Source organism: Haliotis cracherodii, unplaced genomic scaffold (assembly GCF_022045235.1).
Source record: "Haliotis cracherodii isolate W230 unplaced genomic scaffold, xgHalCrac1.p SCAF_19, whole genome shotgun sequence".
NCBI lineage: Eukaryota > Metazoa > Mollusca > Gastropoda > Lepetellida > Haliotidae > Haliotis > Haliotis cracherodii.
Genome location: NW_027266274.1, coordinates 6,988,980 through 7,007,420, shown reverse-complemented (window position 1 = coordinate 7,007,420; position 18,441 = coordinate 6,988,980). Strand labels below are relative to the sequence as shown.

Below are 18,441 nucleotides of genomic sequence, written 5' to 3'. Positions count from 1 at the left end.
AGAATGTGAGAAACATGCTGAGCCACCACAAAATTCTAAGGCCTATTCTTATGTCTAAAATAAAAAAAATATTTTTCATGTTCATATTTGTCAAATTTATCATATTTGTCTTTATCATGTTCCTGTCATGTCTTTTAGCATTATATTCACATGAATAGTTTTAAGGAAAAATGTTTTGCAAATGATGTTATTTTGTACTTGTTGATGTTTAACCATTGTTAACCAGGCCTACTATATTTTATCAGTTGATTTACAAAACCAACTCACAATAGTGACATATAAAAAATGAAATCAGAACAAACAAACATTGTGAAATTTATGTTGTTCCACATGAACAGTTTCTTGGGACCAATTGGTGTGATGGAGGCGAGAAAAAATAACTAAAAATAAAAATGCCTAGATCAATTAAAACAAATTGACATCACAGATTTATTGGGCCAACTTGGTTTGAACATGTTGATGGAGGAATAAAAAACAACAAATTAGAAAATCTGAATCATTTCCTGACTTATCACTGCTAATGATGCTAACTACTGCATCTTCTTGTGTATAGTGTGCACTGTTTTCCCCAAAAAATACAGCTATGAAGAACAGCGTGCGCATACACGCATACAATGAGTTTTGGTGTTTTTTCTCGAAAGCAAAGACATTAACGTGAGATGATTTGCATGTGACACCAGAAATACCATGTCAACAAATCCATACTGGTATCTGCATGATCTGATTATAAAAAGTGTTCATTTTCATCTGGATTTAACATAATATGTTCTTGTAATCTATTTTATCCCTCTTATTCCAAACTGACAGCACTGCAATCGACTCCTTGAAACAAACCTTGGTTGTCAGGGAATGGAAATCATATCACAAATACCATACCTTGGCCCATTAAAAGTCATATTCATTGTTGTTTGACAATATGTCTACATATTGTACTCACTATAGAAATATCAAGACTGTGCGAACCCTCAAATGATGACCAATCAAACTTAACCACATAAAATACACATGGCAAAATACTAACATGCTACGCTTATTGCTATTAATATTTTAAACATGTTATAGTAAAAACTGCAACTAAAATAACACACGATATTGGTATTCATTATTCATAGTAACACAACAGTTTCAGATACATTTACTTCTGATCATTGCATCAAAATGCTGAAGTTAAATCATTAAGTTTTTCTTAACTGGATCACCGGTAACAAATGTGTGCACAGTTGGTTGCTATTTCTGGGTCAGTTTCAAAGGCAAATACACATGGTATACTTAATCTCTGCATATAAAACAATGCCTATCATAGCAGGAATTACAATTGAAATGGTAATTCATCATGCCTAGTGATGTCTCATTGCAAAATTCACATTTTAAATAGATCAATACTTTATATTGTTGGTGAACTACATTTCAAATCGATCAATATTTTAGATTGTTGGTAAACTATAAAAAAACACCATCACATTATGTTATTTCTGAAAATCAGGAAAAATTAGTTTGGCGGATCCGTAATACAAGGAGTTGAAATTACTTGGTAAATACATGTGCATCTTCTTGCTGTCAAATTTTTGTTAATGTGAATAAGTCACCTGACACCCCAACATGTATTTTGTCAAGTCATATTTATGCAGGCTGCTTATCTGGTAAATTTGATTAATGTTTCTTAACAAGAGATTAAAGAAAACATAACAAATAACAAGAGTTGAGGTCATGTGCATGCTATAAACAATGATAAAGGGGTGTTGGCAATAATTGGCCTTTAGCAAGGATAAATCATCATACTTGTGAAATGAAAAAAGAAGTTTTTGGTTCAACAGAAATAGCAGAAATGCTAATGGTATCATCAAATATGCCTTACATCTTGGTAGGAAGCAGCCCCACTTCTCTTTCCAGGTTTCGTTTTGTCCTTGGACTTAGTGATACCCATGCCTTCTCTCAATGGTTCAAGTTCTTTTTCACTATCACTGTCAGCAGAAGGGTAAAATGTATCTAAACCATCGCTATTGTCTTCAAAATCGATGTCTTCATCACTTTTCCGTGTTGACTCTTCCTCTTCTGTTTTCTGATGATCGACAGGTTCTGTCAATTCCTGTGTGTCAGCGAGTTCTTCTTCGTCAGCTTTCTGCGTCTCGTCAGTCGCCTCGTCTTCTGTTTTACCTTTCTGTTCTGTCTTCTGCTGTTCGGACTTGCTTCCTTCTTGTGGCAATTCGTCGTCTGCTACTTCTACTCCCTCGTTCCCATTCGTTGTACCATCTACAACCATGGGCTCCGCGTTTGTGTTGACATTATCCGGAGACTCGGGCTTATCCTCAATCTCTTTAGTGTCGCCTGACTCCGACGACATACTCTAATAACTGGGCCTGGAGAAAACAATTCGAGCACTTCCGTTTCCTACTTTCGTTTTTACCTGTGTATCCCAGAAAGAGGCATAAATACACCTATCAGTAACAACTTCACAAAGATGAAAACAGGTGCTTGTAAAATAAGTAAAGCTAGACTTCGCGGTTTGTTCTAAAACTGAAATATATTTTCCGAAACTGGTATCTATATGCTTGTTCATTTATGTCTCTAGATCTAATGTATAATGTTTCTTATTTAAAATGAAATAAATATTTAGTTGTAATATCCCTTAGTCACTACAAATAGATTTACATACCAGCTGAGTTAAAAGATATATATATCTCGTTTCGGATAACAACATCTCCTATTGATCAACCCAACCAAAGTGGTACTTTCGTTTTACATGGTATTGTGCAATACTATTGTTGACAGGAGAAACAGTCAAAACTTCTTTTTTTTAACAAAAATAATAATGTTGGAACGTTATGACTTGTGACTGTGCTCTCTCTTAATACGAAACTGACTTCCAAGCCCTAGCTTTGTAAACATGGCGTTCTCCATGCGGCGAATTGCTCTTTGCCCTCTAAATGTTTCTTAGCAAATAAAGAGCTCAGAAAATGTGTATTTTTGTACAATTCGCAATTAGTGAAAGCATAACATCAAAGTGATTTGTTTTAGACAGAAATCACACTGAAACCACAGCTCCCAACATGAGTTTCATCCGTGGTGGCGTCTTCATGAGAAGAGCATCGTCTGCTAAATATCGTCTACTCAGTTCGCTGGCAGCAAGTTTTCTTCCTCCGAGGTGATATCTGTGCGCAATGTCACTCCTTACAATACTGTAAATTATTGATTATTAGTGATTAAGGAAAGAACACACGGTTACCTATCCTACGCTGCGCGGATTGGTATATATTTCCTATCCTAGTCATATCCGCTCCTGTGATAATCATATCTTCACTTCAGCTGTCAGTTAGGACAATATTCTGAATATTCTCTAAGGCTAGTCCAAAATTATTTCCTTGTAAATATGGCAAATTCTGCTTGTTTGCGGGCAAAGTGAGTTTAAAAAAAGTATTAAGTCAATAGTTTTTGTTCATTTACATTTTACAATACAGTTATTAAATTTCAGGGTGTCAGTCAAGCCTGACCATAACCAAAATAGATTGGATAATTTTATCATAGTGATCCATTTGTCAGGCCAAAATGGATCACTGTTTGTCAAAGTCAGTCTGCTTTGGCGATGGTTCATTTTGCCTGCTGTCCAAATTTCAGTCCTTTTTATTCCCCTGTTTATACAAAGGTTGTTACAGAGATCGGTATGTGGCCCCCTGGCTGTCAGACATGCAATGATATGGTGGAGTCGTAATACAATACATATTCTGACACTTCGGGTGCGATACTATTTGTATCCCAATGCAGTACTTACATTTCATAAGTTGATATTCTTTCTTCTTGCTGGTGATTTACAACCCTAAATCATTTGTTTTTAGATTTCAGGTATCAAAGATGGGATATTGTAGGGCACAAACATGTTGGCTAGAGGGTATTGGGAATGTTATGCAATGTATAGCTAACCGAGAAAAATACTAGAGAATCTGCGTTAACTGGTTGTTCAACAGTTTCTGTTATTATTATGTTTTTATTGTGTATTGTAATGTATTGTATATATCGCGATACAGGAGTTGTAAATCAATGTATTGTGGTCCTCGTATCGCAAAGCAATACTGTATTGCCACATCATTACACAACTAATGGCTGTAGGTAATTTCTTACTGAGCAGGCCGAGTAGGTTATCTGTACATAATGATTTTTACCCAAATACTGTATTTGACATAATAAGCACCCAGGGCGCTCTTAGAATTTTAAATAGTTGGCTCTTATTAGAAAAAAAATTTGGTGAGAAAAGTTATAAGATAAATTTCGTGGTTCATGCTGACTGCCTGAAATGTTTATATACGAGAGATACATTTTTCCAGAATTTAATTGCCCATAATTAAGGGTGCATATAACACACGAGTGCGTATTAAACACAAATAAATAAGTGTTGTGTACATTTATCAATCGGAAGGGGTGCTTATTAGTATTGTTCACTAGCCAACATATTAGCAAATATCGCCATGGGCACTTATTAGAGCGGGGAGCTAATTGCGTCGAATACGGTACTCGGCTTGTTTTTGACCAGTAATTTGTATCCAAGTTATTGCAGTTATAGGATTTTGTGACTGCATTAACATGACAAGTTATGTATCTTATTCATCTCTACCTCTACAATTTAATGTACATTAAAGGGTAAAATATGGAGCAATTAATTATTTAGATATTTTAGTTAGTAAGTGGCTGGTATATTTCAGATTAAAGGTTTTATAATCAGCTGTTTTAATTGTTTACTAATAACTATTGAGAGGTTGGGTTATTGCACAAATTACAGAACTTGTTTTTATGGCATTGCTTTAATATTTCTGTAAAACCCACTAACTCACCATTTCGTCAGAAGGATATCTTCTGAAAGTTTGCAGTGTGCATCAGCCAGGGCTGGGAATCTAAAATGTATTTCCATGGATTTTAAAACAAGGTGATATTTTGAATCAGATTGTGGAACAAATTTGTTGTTTACATTTTTGGTTGTTTTTGCTGAATCTACCTTTTCAAGCAGAGAAATTCCTGCTGTGTGTGTATATAAATATAGTGAAATATGTACAGGTACTTATGTTTTTCGGGTTTCACCAAAGTGGTAGACGCCTTAGACCTGCACCACTTCGAGTTTTTCTCCTACAAACTATGATATACTGTATTCAACATAATGAGTGCCATGCTCTAATAAGCACCTATGGCAATATTTACTAATATATTGGCTAGTGAACAATCCCAATTAGCACCCCTTCTGATTGATAAATGTACACAAGACTTATTTATTCGTGTATAATACTTTTGTTATATGCACCCTTAATTATGGGCAATTAAATCCTGGAAAAATATGTCTATCGTATATATACATTTCAGGCAGTCAGCATAAACCACAAAAATACGATCTTTCAACTCTGTTCTAATTCTAGTCTTTAATTATATTAATTATATTCTAATAAGAGCCCCATATTTATAATTTTGAGAGCGCACTGGGTGCTTATTATGTCGAATATGGTAATTGGAATACTGTTAAAAGTGGCATAATACCAAACTCACTTATGTTTTTACAGGGCACTTTGCAGCAAGGAAGCTCTAAGGGCCTGTGTCAAATGTGCTGCAAGGATTTCAACCAAATCTCACCATGTATCACAAATCACGAGCAATGGAAGCTGGGCTGTTCACCTGAGAAATCTCTCTCTGCGTTCAACACATAAAACGATAACATTATGTGGAAGACTGAGTATACCTTGTATAGGTGTGATAGGAACTAGTTTAGCATGGTACCACCATCAGGGAAATCATGCCCACTGTAAACAGCAGCACCACAGAACCAGACTGGTGGGAACCAACAAAGATGAATCGGTGCCAGATCCGAGTTTTGATCACAAAGGTCTGTGGAAGCTCTTGCTTCCTGAGATATGGTACCTAATAGCAGCAGTGGCAGTAAGTGGACGTACCATTGTTTATGCATGAGAAAATCAGTGTCATTGTCTTAAAAGTTAGATAATCTCTGTTGGGAGACCCCAGGGCTAGACATGGCCACTAGTCAGTTACTCTGAGACTTGTGAAAATCCAGAGGGGCTAGTTGTTTCTACCACAATCGAGAGATATTGCTAAAACCACTGGTCAGAAATGAGTTCTGGACTACCGGTAGTTGAATATGACCAATGGTGTCTACGCTTGGGGAGTTGAGATTTTTTTTATTGAATTCTCTTCTGGGATGGCTGTTTTGACATTCATTATTATCGTTTTTTTAACTTATATTTCCATGGCTGTTTTGACATTCTCTATTATCCTTTTTTTTTACTTATATTTCCATGGCAATTTTGACATTCTCTATTATCCTTTTTTTTACTTATATTTCCATGGCTGTTTTGACATTCTCTATTATCCTTTTTTTTACTTATATTTCCATGGCTGTTTTGACATTCTCTATTATCCTTTTTTTACTTATATTTCCATGGCTGGTTTGATTTGCTCCCTTATCATGCTTATGAAGCAAATGATTTGTTTATAATATCCATAATAAAATATTTGTTTTGTCCTAATTGATTTATGAATAATAAATTAAAAAACACAACATTCTACTTCAGCATCATGTGTATGCCTTCCAAGTACACTTTATGGATTAAAAGTGGTCATCATTTACTTTGTGTGTGACATTCAACATTTTATGCTATTATGGAGTTAACTGATATTTTATCAGCATTTTTTATTCTTTCTTATAATCATTGATGTTTGTTTGGTATATCTAAACATGCTGACAGAAGCTGTATATCAAGCTCATCTCAAACTATCTATGATTAGAAGTTTCGATTGCTGTCGACCGCCTCCGTGGTCGAGTGGTAGAGTGTCCGCCCGGAGAGAGAAGGTCTGTGGTTCGATCCCCAGCCAGGTCATACCAAAAGATGTTAAAAGATGTTACTTGTTGTTACCCTGTCTAGCACTAGGCATTAAGGAGCTTAAACAAGGACTGGTTGGCTCAGAGTCAGTATACTGTGTCTGGGTGGGGTATGCAAGTTAAACTGTGGGATGGTATCTCAGTGGGCTAGCGCTATTTATAAATCAGTCCAGACTAGTCCAAGCAGCCACACACACATGTGCATGCAGGTTGCTATCAATCTTATTAAAATCAGATCTTTGTTCTCGCTATCGCTAAACAAAGATCTGAGGACATCCGATTACAGGTCACGTCAGAACGACCTTTCATCCCACCAATCAGAGTGTCGCTTACCAGATCATGAAAGTGACAGTCGGAATGTGTCTTCTAATCATGCAACCATGAAATATTTAACAGATGGTATTTTTATCGAGAATATGTCAAAGTATGTTTCAAAGCGTAGTCACCAGTTTGAAACTAGCGTCGTAAAGCTTGAGAAAGCTGCCTTCTGATTTGCTAATGTCAATTTCTTGTCAGTCATTTCATTGGTCGGTCAAAATTAACGAAAGGTCCTTCTGACGTGACCCATAATGGGATGTCCTCAGATCTTTGTTTCGCAGTAGCGAAAACTAAGATCTGATTTTAATGAGATTGACGTTGCTATATAAGTGCAATAATCTTGGACGCGACATTAAACCCCATTTCACCTCACCTCACCTTCACCACTATTGCTGTCTGTATTTATTCTGTTTCCTTTCTTCAGAAAACATCTGAAGAATGAATCCATTACAGGAATTTCTTTCTCTTCATAATTATGCTTATTTTCCCAGAGTGCCCTTGCAGTAGCAGTTGTAAACATCAACATTCCGTTAATGCTGGGTGACCTTGTGAACGTGGTGTCAAAGTTCACGACAGACACAGCGGCCAGTTTCTTTGATGACATCAAAAAGCCTGCTATGAAGCTATTGGGAATCTATTGCTTGCAGGTGATGCTATCTCATCATAGGCATGTAACTGTATGAAATTGTATTGGTTAAAGGCAATGCATTTTGTCAAGTACATTTCGCATTATTATAGTCTTGATGAATTGTTTCAACAAATCAGTAAATACAAACATAGCCATGACTGTTGTTATTTTTGCCTGGAATCTGGGTATGGATATAGCATTCCAGCAACCTATTGCAACAAGGGAGGGTGGGGTAGCCTATTGGTTAAAGCATTAGATCTTCACGCCTGAGGTCAGGGTTCGATTCCCCACATGGGTACAATGTGAAACCCATTTCTGGTTTCCCTACCGTGATATTGCTGCAATATTGCTAAAAGCGGCATAAAATCAAACTCACTCACTCACATAAGAGACAACTAAATGGATCGGGTGGTCTGTCTCTATAACTTGTCGTCATATCCAATTGTGTGAATTCATGCTCATGTCAATCACTGGATTGTCTGGTCCAGACTCGCTTATTTACAGACCTCCATCAAAGAGCTGGAATATTGCTGTGTGTGGTGTCAAACAACAAACGATAAAATGATATTTAAAAAAAGAACTTTTATGAAGTGTCAGTTCGAACAAAATTTTACCGACCTGCCATGGACTCATAGTTTGGAATACAAATGTACTTGATAAGTCCCAGGGTAGCTTCCCTGTTTAATTGTCCGGATTAATGAATGTCTGGATAACTGAATCACAGGTACAGAGTAATGTCCCTTTGTACATTTGTCATCATTACCAGTAATTGGTTTTGGTTGGTTTGTTGTTTAACGCCGCACTCAGCAATATTCCAGCTATATGACATAATCAAGTCTTGACCAGACAATCCAGTGATGATTAATATCATGAGCATCAATCCACGCAGTTGGGATCGATGACATGCATCAACCAAGTCAGTGAGCCGTTAGTCGCCTCTTACGACATGCATTGTCGCCTTTTACAGCATGGATTGCTAAAGACCTATTCTACCCCGGATCTTCATGGTTCCAGTAGTGAGTATCTGGAAGGCCTCGTGGTAATCAGGTTTTACCAGCGTTAGAAATTGGCACTAGTCCTATAGTCCTTGCCAAATTTAAGGACTAGTAGAAATTTGCCCTTTATAACGGTTTTGCTATATGTTATCATTATAAGGACTAGTTGACTAAAACTTTTAGTTTCTGTCGCTGTTTCACTGTATATATTTTCTGTACAGGGTTTGTTGACGTTCGGGTATATCTCGCTTTTGTCCACTGTCGGGGAGAATGTGGCCGCCAGGATGAAGATACAGTTGTTTGAATCTCTGCTCAGTCAAGACATAGAGTTTTACGACAGGCACAAGACTGGGGAGCTGATCAACAGGTAACATGCATCATGTACATTAACATGGTAAACTTTCTGTCTTCATCTTGTATACTACTCAAAAGAAGTTAAGGATCACCTGATTCTTTCATATTACAATAGTTAATCTCTCATGCCATGACATATTAACATTACCAGTATGAAAGAATCGGGTGATCCTTAACTTCTTTTGAGTAGTATACATACATCTGTGAAGAGTCGAGGTGCTTTCCTTCTAAGTAGAAGTGGGCTGTGATACCAAAAGATCATCACATCATCAAATTTACATTTTATCACATAGTAAGTAGTATTATTGTGTAAACCAATCTGTTAAACCTACTAACCAATAAATAAACAAATAAGGTCACGTACTAGGAACTACTTTCAAGCTCCATGCATTGTTGCAATAACTCAAGCTACTTCATTGAGTGAAATTATATCTTAAACATCTGTTATTGTCAGATAAAGATATTAGTACCCACGTTTCTTTCGGTATCGTAACTATCATACATTACGAATACAGTTTATATATGATATTTACGATACAGAAACACTAATAATCTCCATTTAGGAATACAATTTAAATGTTTGATTTTGAGTTAACACATCACTGTGCTGAGTTATGTCCCTTAGTCATGTAAGGATCTGCTGACCATGGGTGTTTCCATATTCAACATGATTATGATCCTTGGTTTGTCAGCACTGGCTTCACCAGACTGGTAAATTTCTGTGACATGTGTCGAATGACATTCCTCTCACATTAGATGACACTCTGTAATGTAACTGGAACACTATCTATCTCACACACACTCGCACAAGTTTGACTGGTCCAAATGATTCGGTTTTTTTCAGACTCACCACTGATATTCAAGATTTCAAAAGTTCATTCAAGTTGTGTATTTCTCAAGGTCTTCGGGCTACCACACAGGTTTGACATACCTTCTGTAGTAGCATATATAGGCAAACTTTGTTTAATTTTAACTTATTGACTGTAGTGCCATCTATCTCGTGATTATAATACTGTTGTGAATTGACTTACATTACCCATAGACCTGTGAATATCCGGGATAGAATAGGTCTTCAGCAACATACGCTTGCTGTAAAAGGCGACTATGCCTGTTGTCAGAGGCGACTAACGGGATCGGGTGGTCAGGCTGACTGACTTGGTTGATGCATGTCATCATATCCCAATTGCGTAGGTTGATGCTCATGATGTCAAACACTGGATTGCCTGGTCCAGACTCAATTATATACAGACCACCGTCATATGGCAGGAATATTGCAGAGTGCGGGGTTAAATAACAAACAATCAAACAAACAAACATTACCCATTAGAGTAAAATGATCATGTGTAATAATGTTCTGATATTTGGGGTTGCTCTTTTCTCTCTCCACAAGGGTGGCCCAGTGGTCCAAGGTGGTGCACTAACTGTGCAGAGATCACTTAGAACACCAAGGATTTGCTGGTTGTAGGTTCGAACCCAGATGGACCTGTTTGTAGTCATTGGTTTGTCAGCACCATGCTCATGCTTCCAGATATCATTAAAGTGGTAGACCCATGGAAATCGGGGTTAGAGTTGGTCTTCAGCAACCCTTGCTTGTTTCAAGGGGCAACTAAGCTTGTTGTATTGGGCAACTAAGCTTGTCGTATTGGGCGACTAAGGGAATCAGGTGGTCAGGGCCCCGGTCCACAAAGCGATCTTAGCGCTAAGTCTGTCGTAAGTCTATGTTAAAGTATGGGAGTTACAATCATCTTAGCGCTACGATCGCTTTGTGGAACGGGGCCCTGGTTCACTGACTTGGTTGGTGCAGCGTTAAACAACAAACAAACCAACATTTGGACTTGTGGTTTGTGTAACACTATTTGGGGAGAAACCACTAGTCCTTCTAACTGTTCACTGGTTTTGGACTAGCAGACATGGGTCTTTGTGTAGCAATGGTTAAACAAGAAACAAACTATATGTCATGAGAAGGAGGGATCATGGTCGTGTTCCATGTTTTCAGACTGTTGGCTGTGTTGCAAGTCTACTCATGATCTCACCAAAGCTAACCGGCATCATGCTGATTGTCGTCCCAGCAATCATCTCCGCAGGAACAGCACTTGGGTCCAATCTTCGTACATTGTCAAGGAAAGCTCAGGAACAGGTCATTTTTTATCTGATCCTTTAATTATTAAAATTGATTCTGTGTCTTGAATTATCTGAAAATTATTCATATTTGTTCCTGATGCTTTGCACAGGCAGGTATTATATTGTCTCATGAAGACTCTTGTAAATTTGACTGGTCCTGGCTATGGATCACTGAGAGTTAACATGGTTAACTGATAACATTAGTGATTGTACTCATCCAACTCGTCCATAAGGGCTGTTATGATTCACTCGCGCATCTGGTGAATCGAACTGTATCCCTGCATGAACTAAATTTGTTAATCATGGCCACTAGAATCGATTATGTAAAAAGATTTTGTAAAGAGTGATTTTCCCCCTTGAACTCATCTGTTATTTATCAAAGTGAGATATGAAAAATGGAATATATACATGCCATGCAGTAGCATAACTTGTGTCAGTTTTCCAAGGACCCTCATGGCACTGTCAACCAAAACATGAGGCTATAAGCAGCATTGTCCCAATGTATTGCTTTTTTGTTTAACAAAAAATAGGAGGCACGTGTGGCCCAGTCGTCTTAGGCGCCACGATTCGCTGTGCAGAGTTGCGTCTCCTGGACATGCCAGAAACCTATGATTCTGGGTTTGAATCCCACTTCGCCTCAATTATGTTTCTGGGTTTGTCAGCGCCATACCCCTGCTCGTGGGTTTCACCGAAGTGGTAAACGTCTTAGACCTGCATCACTTCGGGCTTTCTTCCCACATTAAGCTGACACGCTGTGATATAACTGGAATACTGTTAAAAGCAGCGTTAAACCCAACTCACTCACTCACTCACAAAAACTATCACTGAAATGTTTCAACCAAAGCAATTCCATAACATACATTTACGTACATTGTTAAAAAACGGACACTGTTTTACACTGACACACTGTTTTTCCCCCAACGCAAACACAATACCAGCTGATTACCGTGAGCATGTAACACCGGAAGTAACTTGTTATTGTATTTGTGAATGAATATTCGTTTTCGTTACCCTATATTCGTGATACGTATCAAAATGTATTTGTCACGGCCCTATCCATAGCTCATTTTGAACAAGTTGTTTATGTAAATAGCGAGATAGGGAAAAATAGTCTTGGACTAATTAACTTTGGTCCATGTCTAGCCCTGCAAGTGCAGTCAAATTTAAGTAGTGTTCCTTTCACAAAATTTAAGTGCTCAAAAGTGACTGGTGGGATTATGTGGTCAGACTCGCTGACTTGGTTGATGCATGTCATCATATCCCGATTGCGTAGATCGATGCTTATATCAATCACCAGATTGTCTGGTCCAGATTTGATTGTTTACAGACCGCCGTCATAAGCTTAAATAATGCTGGGTGTGGCGTTAAACAACAAACAAACACATTAATCTCTGATTCACTGACTCACATGTGTACCGGTATGTATTATACAGTGTAAATGTTCTTGCTGTTTGTATTGTCTCAAGTAAAACTGTATTTGTACTTTGTAATTCAACAGAGCAATATTTACAGGTATCTCAAGCTACAGCTGTTGCGGACGAGGCCATAGGAAATGTTCGGACTGTCAGAGCCTTTGCCATGGAATCAAAGGAAAACGAGTAAGCACTTATTTAGATGGTGATTGTTGTCAATGTGATGGGGGTTAGATAGCAGTCCGTGACTTCAGTCACTTGTCAGAGGACCGAGTCTAGTACAATTCTGTTTGGTCTAGTAAGCTAAGCCTTTAATAGTCCATATGATAAGACTAAAATCTGCTGATAGTGATGCTTAGAGCCATGTTTGGGCTAGTAGATAAAGTTTTGGACTCTGGATAAGGTAGGCGGGTATAAAAATTAGTTGGTACCAGTGGGTTGGTACCAAAATGGTAAATTGGTTGCTTTTGGTTGGTGCTTTGTTGTTTAACACCGCACTCAGCAATATTCTAGCTATATGACGGCGGTCTGTAAATAATCGAGTCTGGACCAGACAACCCAGTGATTAATATCATGAGCATCTATCCACGCAATTGGGATCGATGACATGCATCAACCAAGTCAGTGAGCCTGACCACCCGATCCCGTTAGTCGCCTTTTACGACAAGCAGAGTCACCTTTTACGGCAAGCATGGGTCCAAAATGGTAAATGTGTGACCGGGAGTAGGGTACCCTGCTCCTCTAGGTGTTGTGTTGTAACATCTTTGAGGCTGAAAATAGTAAGTTAAATAAGTGAGTACTGTATTTTCTCGAGTATCGTGTGCACCAAAGTATAATGCGTATCCCCCTCTATGGGATTCAGTATTTTGGAAGAATTTCTTTTTTGAGTGCACCAAAATAAATTACACCGACCCCTTCAGTGAATTCAGGGGGCAAGGTTGGCCCAGTCGTCTAAGGCGCCGAGATTCGCTGTGCAGAGTTGCGTCCCTTGGGCACGCCAGAAACCTATGATTGTGGGTTCGAATCCCGGTTCGCCCCGATTATGTTTCTGGGTTTGTCAGCACCATACCCATGCTCGTTGGTTTCACCAAAGTGGTACACGTCTTAGACCTGCATCACTTCGGGCTTTCCTCCCACATTAAGCTGACACGCTGTGATATAACTGGAATACTGTTAAAAGCGGCGTTAAACCCAACTCACTCACTCACTCAGTGAATTCAGGTAAACAAACAGGTGATAGGAAACTTGGTCAGTTCAAATTTGAAATTTGAGATAACAAATCACCAGACATGTTGATTTGCCATTTAAATTGTATTTTCAGTTCTGCTAGGCATTGTTTTACATGCAGAGATTAAAATTACCATGTGTATTTTCTCGTAAACTAAGCTGGAAACAGCAATCAGATGTATATACGTTTTTCTTCGAATCTACCTGTGATTTGGGTTAAAACTTACCCAATGATATTGAATGAAATTTTAAATAAAATTAATGAAATAGGTTACAAACATAAGTCACTTTTTATGACCAGACAGTGTAACTTCATGATTTCATTGCGTACTATTTGTTGACGTGGTATTTATAGTGTTATCTGCTCACAGAAATGTCTTTGCGTGGGTCGTCACCAAAATGGTAAATGTGTGACCATGACGTAGTGTAAATATTGTCTTAAAAACAGATCTCGTGAGATCCGAGTTGTATGCAATTCACCGCCGCGTGGATGCCGAGTTGTATGCAACTTCTGTTCGTACTACTCATTGCATACAACAAGCTGTACCAACTAGTTGTACCGTATGAATACCTCTTTATCTATTCCTGATGGTTCTGACATGTGATGTTTTGTCCAGGCTGTACAGCCAGCAGGTGGAGAAGGCGTGTCACCTCAACACACAGCTGGGCATCGGTATCGGCATGTTCCAGGGTCTGGCTAATGCTGCTCTCAATGGTAGGAGGACACACACATCGGATTATCATAAACACACTGAAGCCATTCTGATACACTCATTAAGTACATATACATATGTTTGTAATTAGTTTTCCTAAAAATGAAAGTTGTTTTCTTTAAACATGTTTATTTTGATGATCAACAAACGTTTCAAAATGATGCCTATACTTATATTGCAGTATTTACCATTTGACCTTTGACATACCATATCTAAACAACTACGAGGCATTACCCAGCTCAGCATCTTGGCTATGTTTTCTGTATGCATGGTATAGAAGTACCGTAATGTGACTCTTTTAACGTCACTACATATCACAATTTATTATGCCTTGAGGTGAGATTGACCAATCAGAGAGCAGAACTATTAACCCCATAATAGCCCATATACCATCAGTAAAAATAAAAGATGGTTGTTGCTGACCAAATATGAGACCATATACCATCAGTAACAGCCATCTTGAATTTTCCAGCACCAACCTCACATGTTTCACATGAAAATTCTGGTACAGAAATTCTTTATTCAACACTGTTTTGTGTTTAAATATCATTAATTGTGATGTGCTAAGACACTGATTATTAAAGAAAGCACGTTCGTGACTTTATTTATAAAAATTATAGAGAAAGAAAGCTCACATTGGAGGTCACTGATTTAGGACATAATATAGGATGACGTCACAAACGCTAATGACGTCACATAGCCAAATAATAGATGGCAGCCAATTGTTGCAAAGACAAGGACAGCTATCAAGCTATAATACTTGTTTAAATGTTCACATTTAGTGCATTATATATTCCATTGTTAACGTTTGTGTTTACATTAAAGTGTTGTATCGGAAACATATGTACCTGTCCTGTCATATATACAGGTTGTAAGTGAACGTTTTCATTTTGATATGACATGTCAGATAAAGATACTAAGTAGTGTAAGAATAAGATTGTGTAAACTTTCGGTATAATAAATTTGTTATGTTGTCTTGAGTTGCCGTATACGGTGTCATATAAGGTTAGCAGAATTTTTTTCAGTTAACCTAATATTACACCGTATACGGCAATTAAAGACACCATAACTAATAATATCCCAATACATTTTTACTCAGCAACCTATGCTGGTCATAAGCATGATAAGAGGCTACCAATTGATCTGGTGGTCAGGCTCGGTGACTTGGTTGGAATGTAATCATGTCCAGTGACATGAATTGTTGCTCAGAATATCAATCACTGGATTGTCTGGTCTGTAGTTAGACTGACATCTCTCTCTACAGGTGTTGTCCTAGGGACCATGTTTGCTGGTGTATATTTGGTAGACTGTAGTTAGACTGACATCTCTCTCTCTACAGGTGTTGTCCTAGGGACCATGTTTGCTGGTGTATATTTGGAAGACTGTAGTTAGACTGACATCTCTCTCTACAGGTGTTGTCCCAGGGACCATGTTTGCTGGTGTATATTTGGAAGACTGTAGTTAGACTGACATCTCTCTCTACAGGTGTTGTCCTAGGGACCATGTTTGCTGGTGTATATTTGGAGGACTGTAGTTAGACTGACATCTCTCTCTACAGGTGTTGTCCCAGGGACCATGTTTGCTGGTGTATATTTGGAAGACTGTAGTTAGACTGACATCTCTCTCTACAGGTGTTGTCCTAGGGACCATGTTTGCTGGTGTATATTTGGAGGACTGTAGTTAGACTGACATCTCTCTCTCTACAGGTGTTGTCCTAGGGACCATGTTTGCTGGTGTATATTTGGAGGACTGTAGTTAGACTGACATCTCTCTCTCTACAGGTGTTGTCCTAGGGACCATGTTTGCTGGTGTATATTTGGTAGACTGTAGTTAGACTGACATCTCTCTCTCTCCAGGTGTTGTCCTAGGGACCATGTTTGCTGGTGTATATTTGGTAGACTGTAGTTAGACTGACATCTCTCTACAGGTGTTGTCCTAGGGACTATGTTTGCTGGTGTATATTTGGTAGACTGTAGTTAGACTGACATCTCTCTCTGCAGGTGTTGTCCTAGGGACCATGTTTGCTGGTGTATATTTGGTAGACTGTAGTTAGACTGACATCTCTCTCTCCAGGTGTTGTCCTAGGGACCATGTTTGCTGGTGTATATTTGGTAGACTGTAGTTAGACTGACATCTCTCTCTCCAGGTGTTGTCCTAGGGACCATGTTTGCTGGTGTATATTTGGTAGACTGTAGTTAGACTGACATCTCTCTCTCTCTGCAGGTGTTGTCCTAGGGACCATGTTTGCTGGTGTATATTTGGTAGACTGTAGTTAGACTGACATCTCTCTCTCTACAGGTGTTGTCCTAGGGACCATGTTTGCTGGTGTATATTTGGAAGACTGTAGTTAGACTGACATCTCTCTCTATAGGTGTTGTCCTAGGGACCATGTTTGCTGGTGTATATTTGGTAGACTGTAGTTAGACTGACATCTCTCTCTACAGGTGTTGTCCTAGGGATCATGTTTGCTGGTGTATATTTGGAAGACTGTAGTTAGACTGACATCTCTCTCTCTACAGGTGTTGTCCTAGGGACCATGTTTGCTGGTGTATATTTGGTAGACTGTAGTTAGACTGACATCTCTCTCTACAGGTGTTGTCCTAGGGACCATGTTTGCTGGTGTATATTTGGTAGACTGTAGTTAGACTGACATCTCTCTCTCTACAGGTGTTGTCCTAGGGACCATGTTTGCTGATGTATATTTGGAGGACTGTAGTTAGACTGACATCTCTCTCTACAGGTGTTGTCCTAGGGACCATGTTTGCTGGTGTATATTTGGTAGACTGTAGTTAGACTGACATCTCTCTCTACAGGTGTTGTCCTAGGGACCATGTTTGCTGGTGTATATTTGGAGGACTGTAGTTAGACTGACATCTCTCTCTCTACAGGTGTTGTCCTAGGGACCATGTTTGCTGGTGTATATTTGGTAGACTGTAGTTAGACTGACATCTCTCTCTACAGGTGTTGTCCTAGGGACCATGTTTGCTGGTGTATATTTGGTAGACTGTAGTTAGACTGACATCTCTCTCTCCAGGTGTTGCCCTAGGGACCATGTTTGCTGGTGTATATTTGGTAGACTGTAGTTAGGCTGACATCTCTCTCTACAGGTGTTGTCCTCGGGACCATGTTTGCTGGTGTATATTTGGTAGACTGTAGTTAGACTGACATCTCTCTCTACAGGTGTTGTCCTAGGGACCATGTTTGCTGGTGTATATTTGGAGGACTGTAGTTAGACTGACATCTCTCTCTACAGGTGTTGTCCTAGGGACCATGTTTGCTGGTGTATATTTGGTAGACTGTAGTTAGACTGACATCTCTCTCTCTCTGCAGGTGTTGTCCTAGGGACCATGTTTGCTGGTGTATATTTGGAAGACTGTAGTTAGACTGACATCTCTCTCTCTCTGCAGGTGTTGTCCTAGGGACCATGTTTGCTGGTGTATATTTGGAAGACTGTAGTTAGACTGACATCTCTCTCTCTCTGCAGGTGTTGTCCTAGGGACCATGTTTGCTGGTGTATATTTGGAAGACTGTAGTTAGACTGACATCTCTCTCTCTCTACAGGTGTTGTCCTAGGGACCATGTTTGCTGGTGTATATTTGGAAGACTGTAGTTAGACTGACATCTCTCTCTCTACAGGTGTTGTCCTAGGGACCATGTTTGCTGGTGTATATTTGGTAGACTGTAGTTAGACTGACATCTCTCTCTACAGGTGTTGTCCTAGGGACCATGTTTGCTGGTGTATATTTGGAAGACTGTAGTTAGACTGACATCTCTCTCTCTCTGCAGGTGTTGTCCTAGGGACCATGTT

General features: G+C 38.8%; 2 protein-coding genes across 2 annotated transcripts in view; one reads left to right on the top strand and one right to left on the bottom strand.

Moving 5' to 3' along the window:
* LOC139466721 (opioid growth factor receptor-like protein 1) overlaps positions 1 to 2,463 on the bottom strand; it is a 45,434-nt gene extending 42,971 nt beyond the window's left edge. The window contains exon 1 of the mRNA XM_071248367.1: positions 1,856 to 2,463. Within this exon, the coding sequence (XP_071104468.1) occupies positions 1,856 to 2,341 (486 nt within the window). The 5' untranslated portion in view covers positions 2,342 to 2,463. The remainder of the gene's footprint in view (positions 1 to 1,855) is intronic.
* A 452-nt stretch (positions 2,464 to 2,915) lies between these two features.
* LOC139466720 (mitochondrial potassium channel ATP-binding subunit-like) overlaps positions 2,916 to 18,441 on the top strand; it is a 40,505-nt gene continuing 24,979 nt past the window's right edge. Inside the window, exons 1-8 of the mRNA XM_071248366.1 lie at positions 2,916 to 3,142; positions 5,535 to 5,907; positions 7,675 to 7,830; positions 9,028 to 9,173; positions 10,005 to 10,080; positions 11,157 to 11,297; positions 12,794 to 12,879; positions 14,538 to 14,635. Of these exons, the coding sequence (XP_071104467.1) occupies positions 3,048 to 3,142; positions 5,535 to 5,907; positions 7,675 to 7,830; positions 9,028 to 9,173; positions 10,005 to 10,080; positions 11,157 to 11,297; positions 12,794 to 12,879; positions 14,538 to 14,635 (1,171 nt within the window). The 5' untranslated portion in view covers positions 2,916 to 3,047. The remainder of the gene's footprint in view (positions 3,143 to 5,534; positions 5,908 to 7,674; positions 7,831 to 9,027; positions 9,174 to 10,004; positions 10,081 to 11,156; positions 11,298 to 12,793; positions 12,880 to 14,537; positions 14,636 to 18,441) is intronic.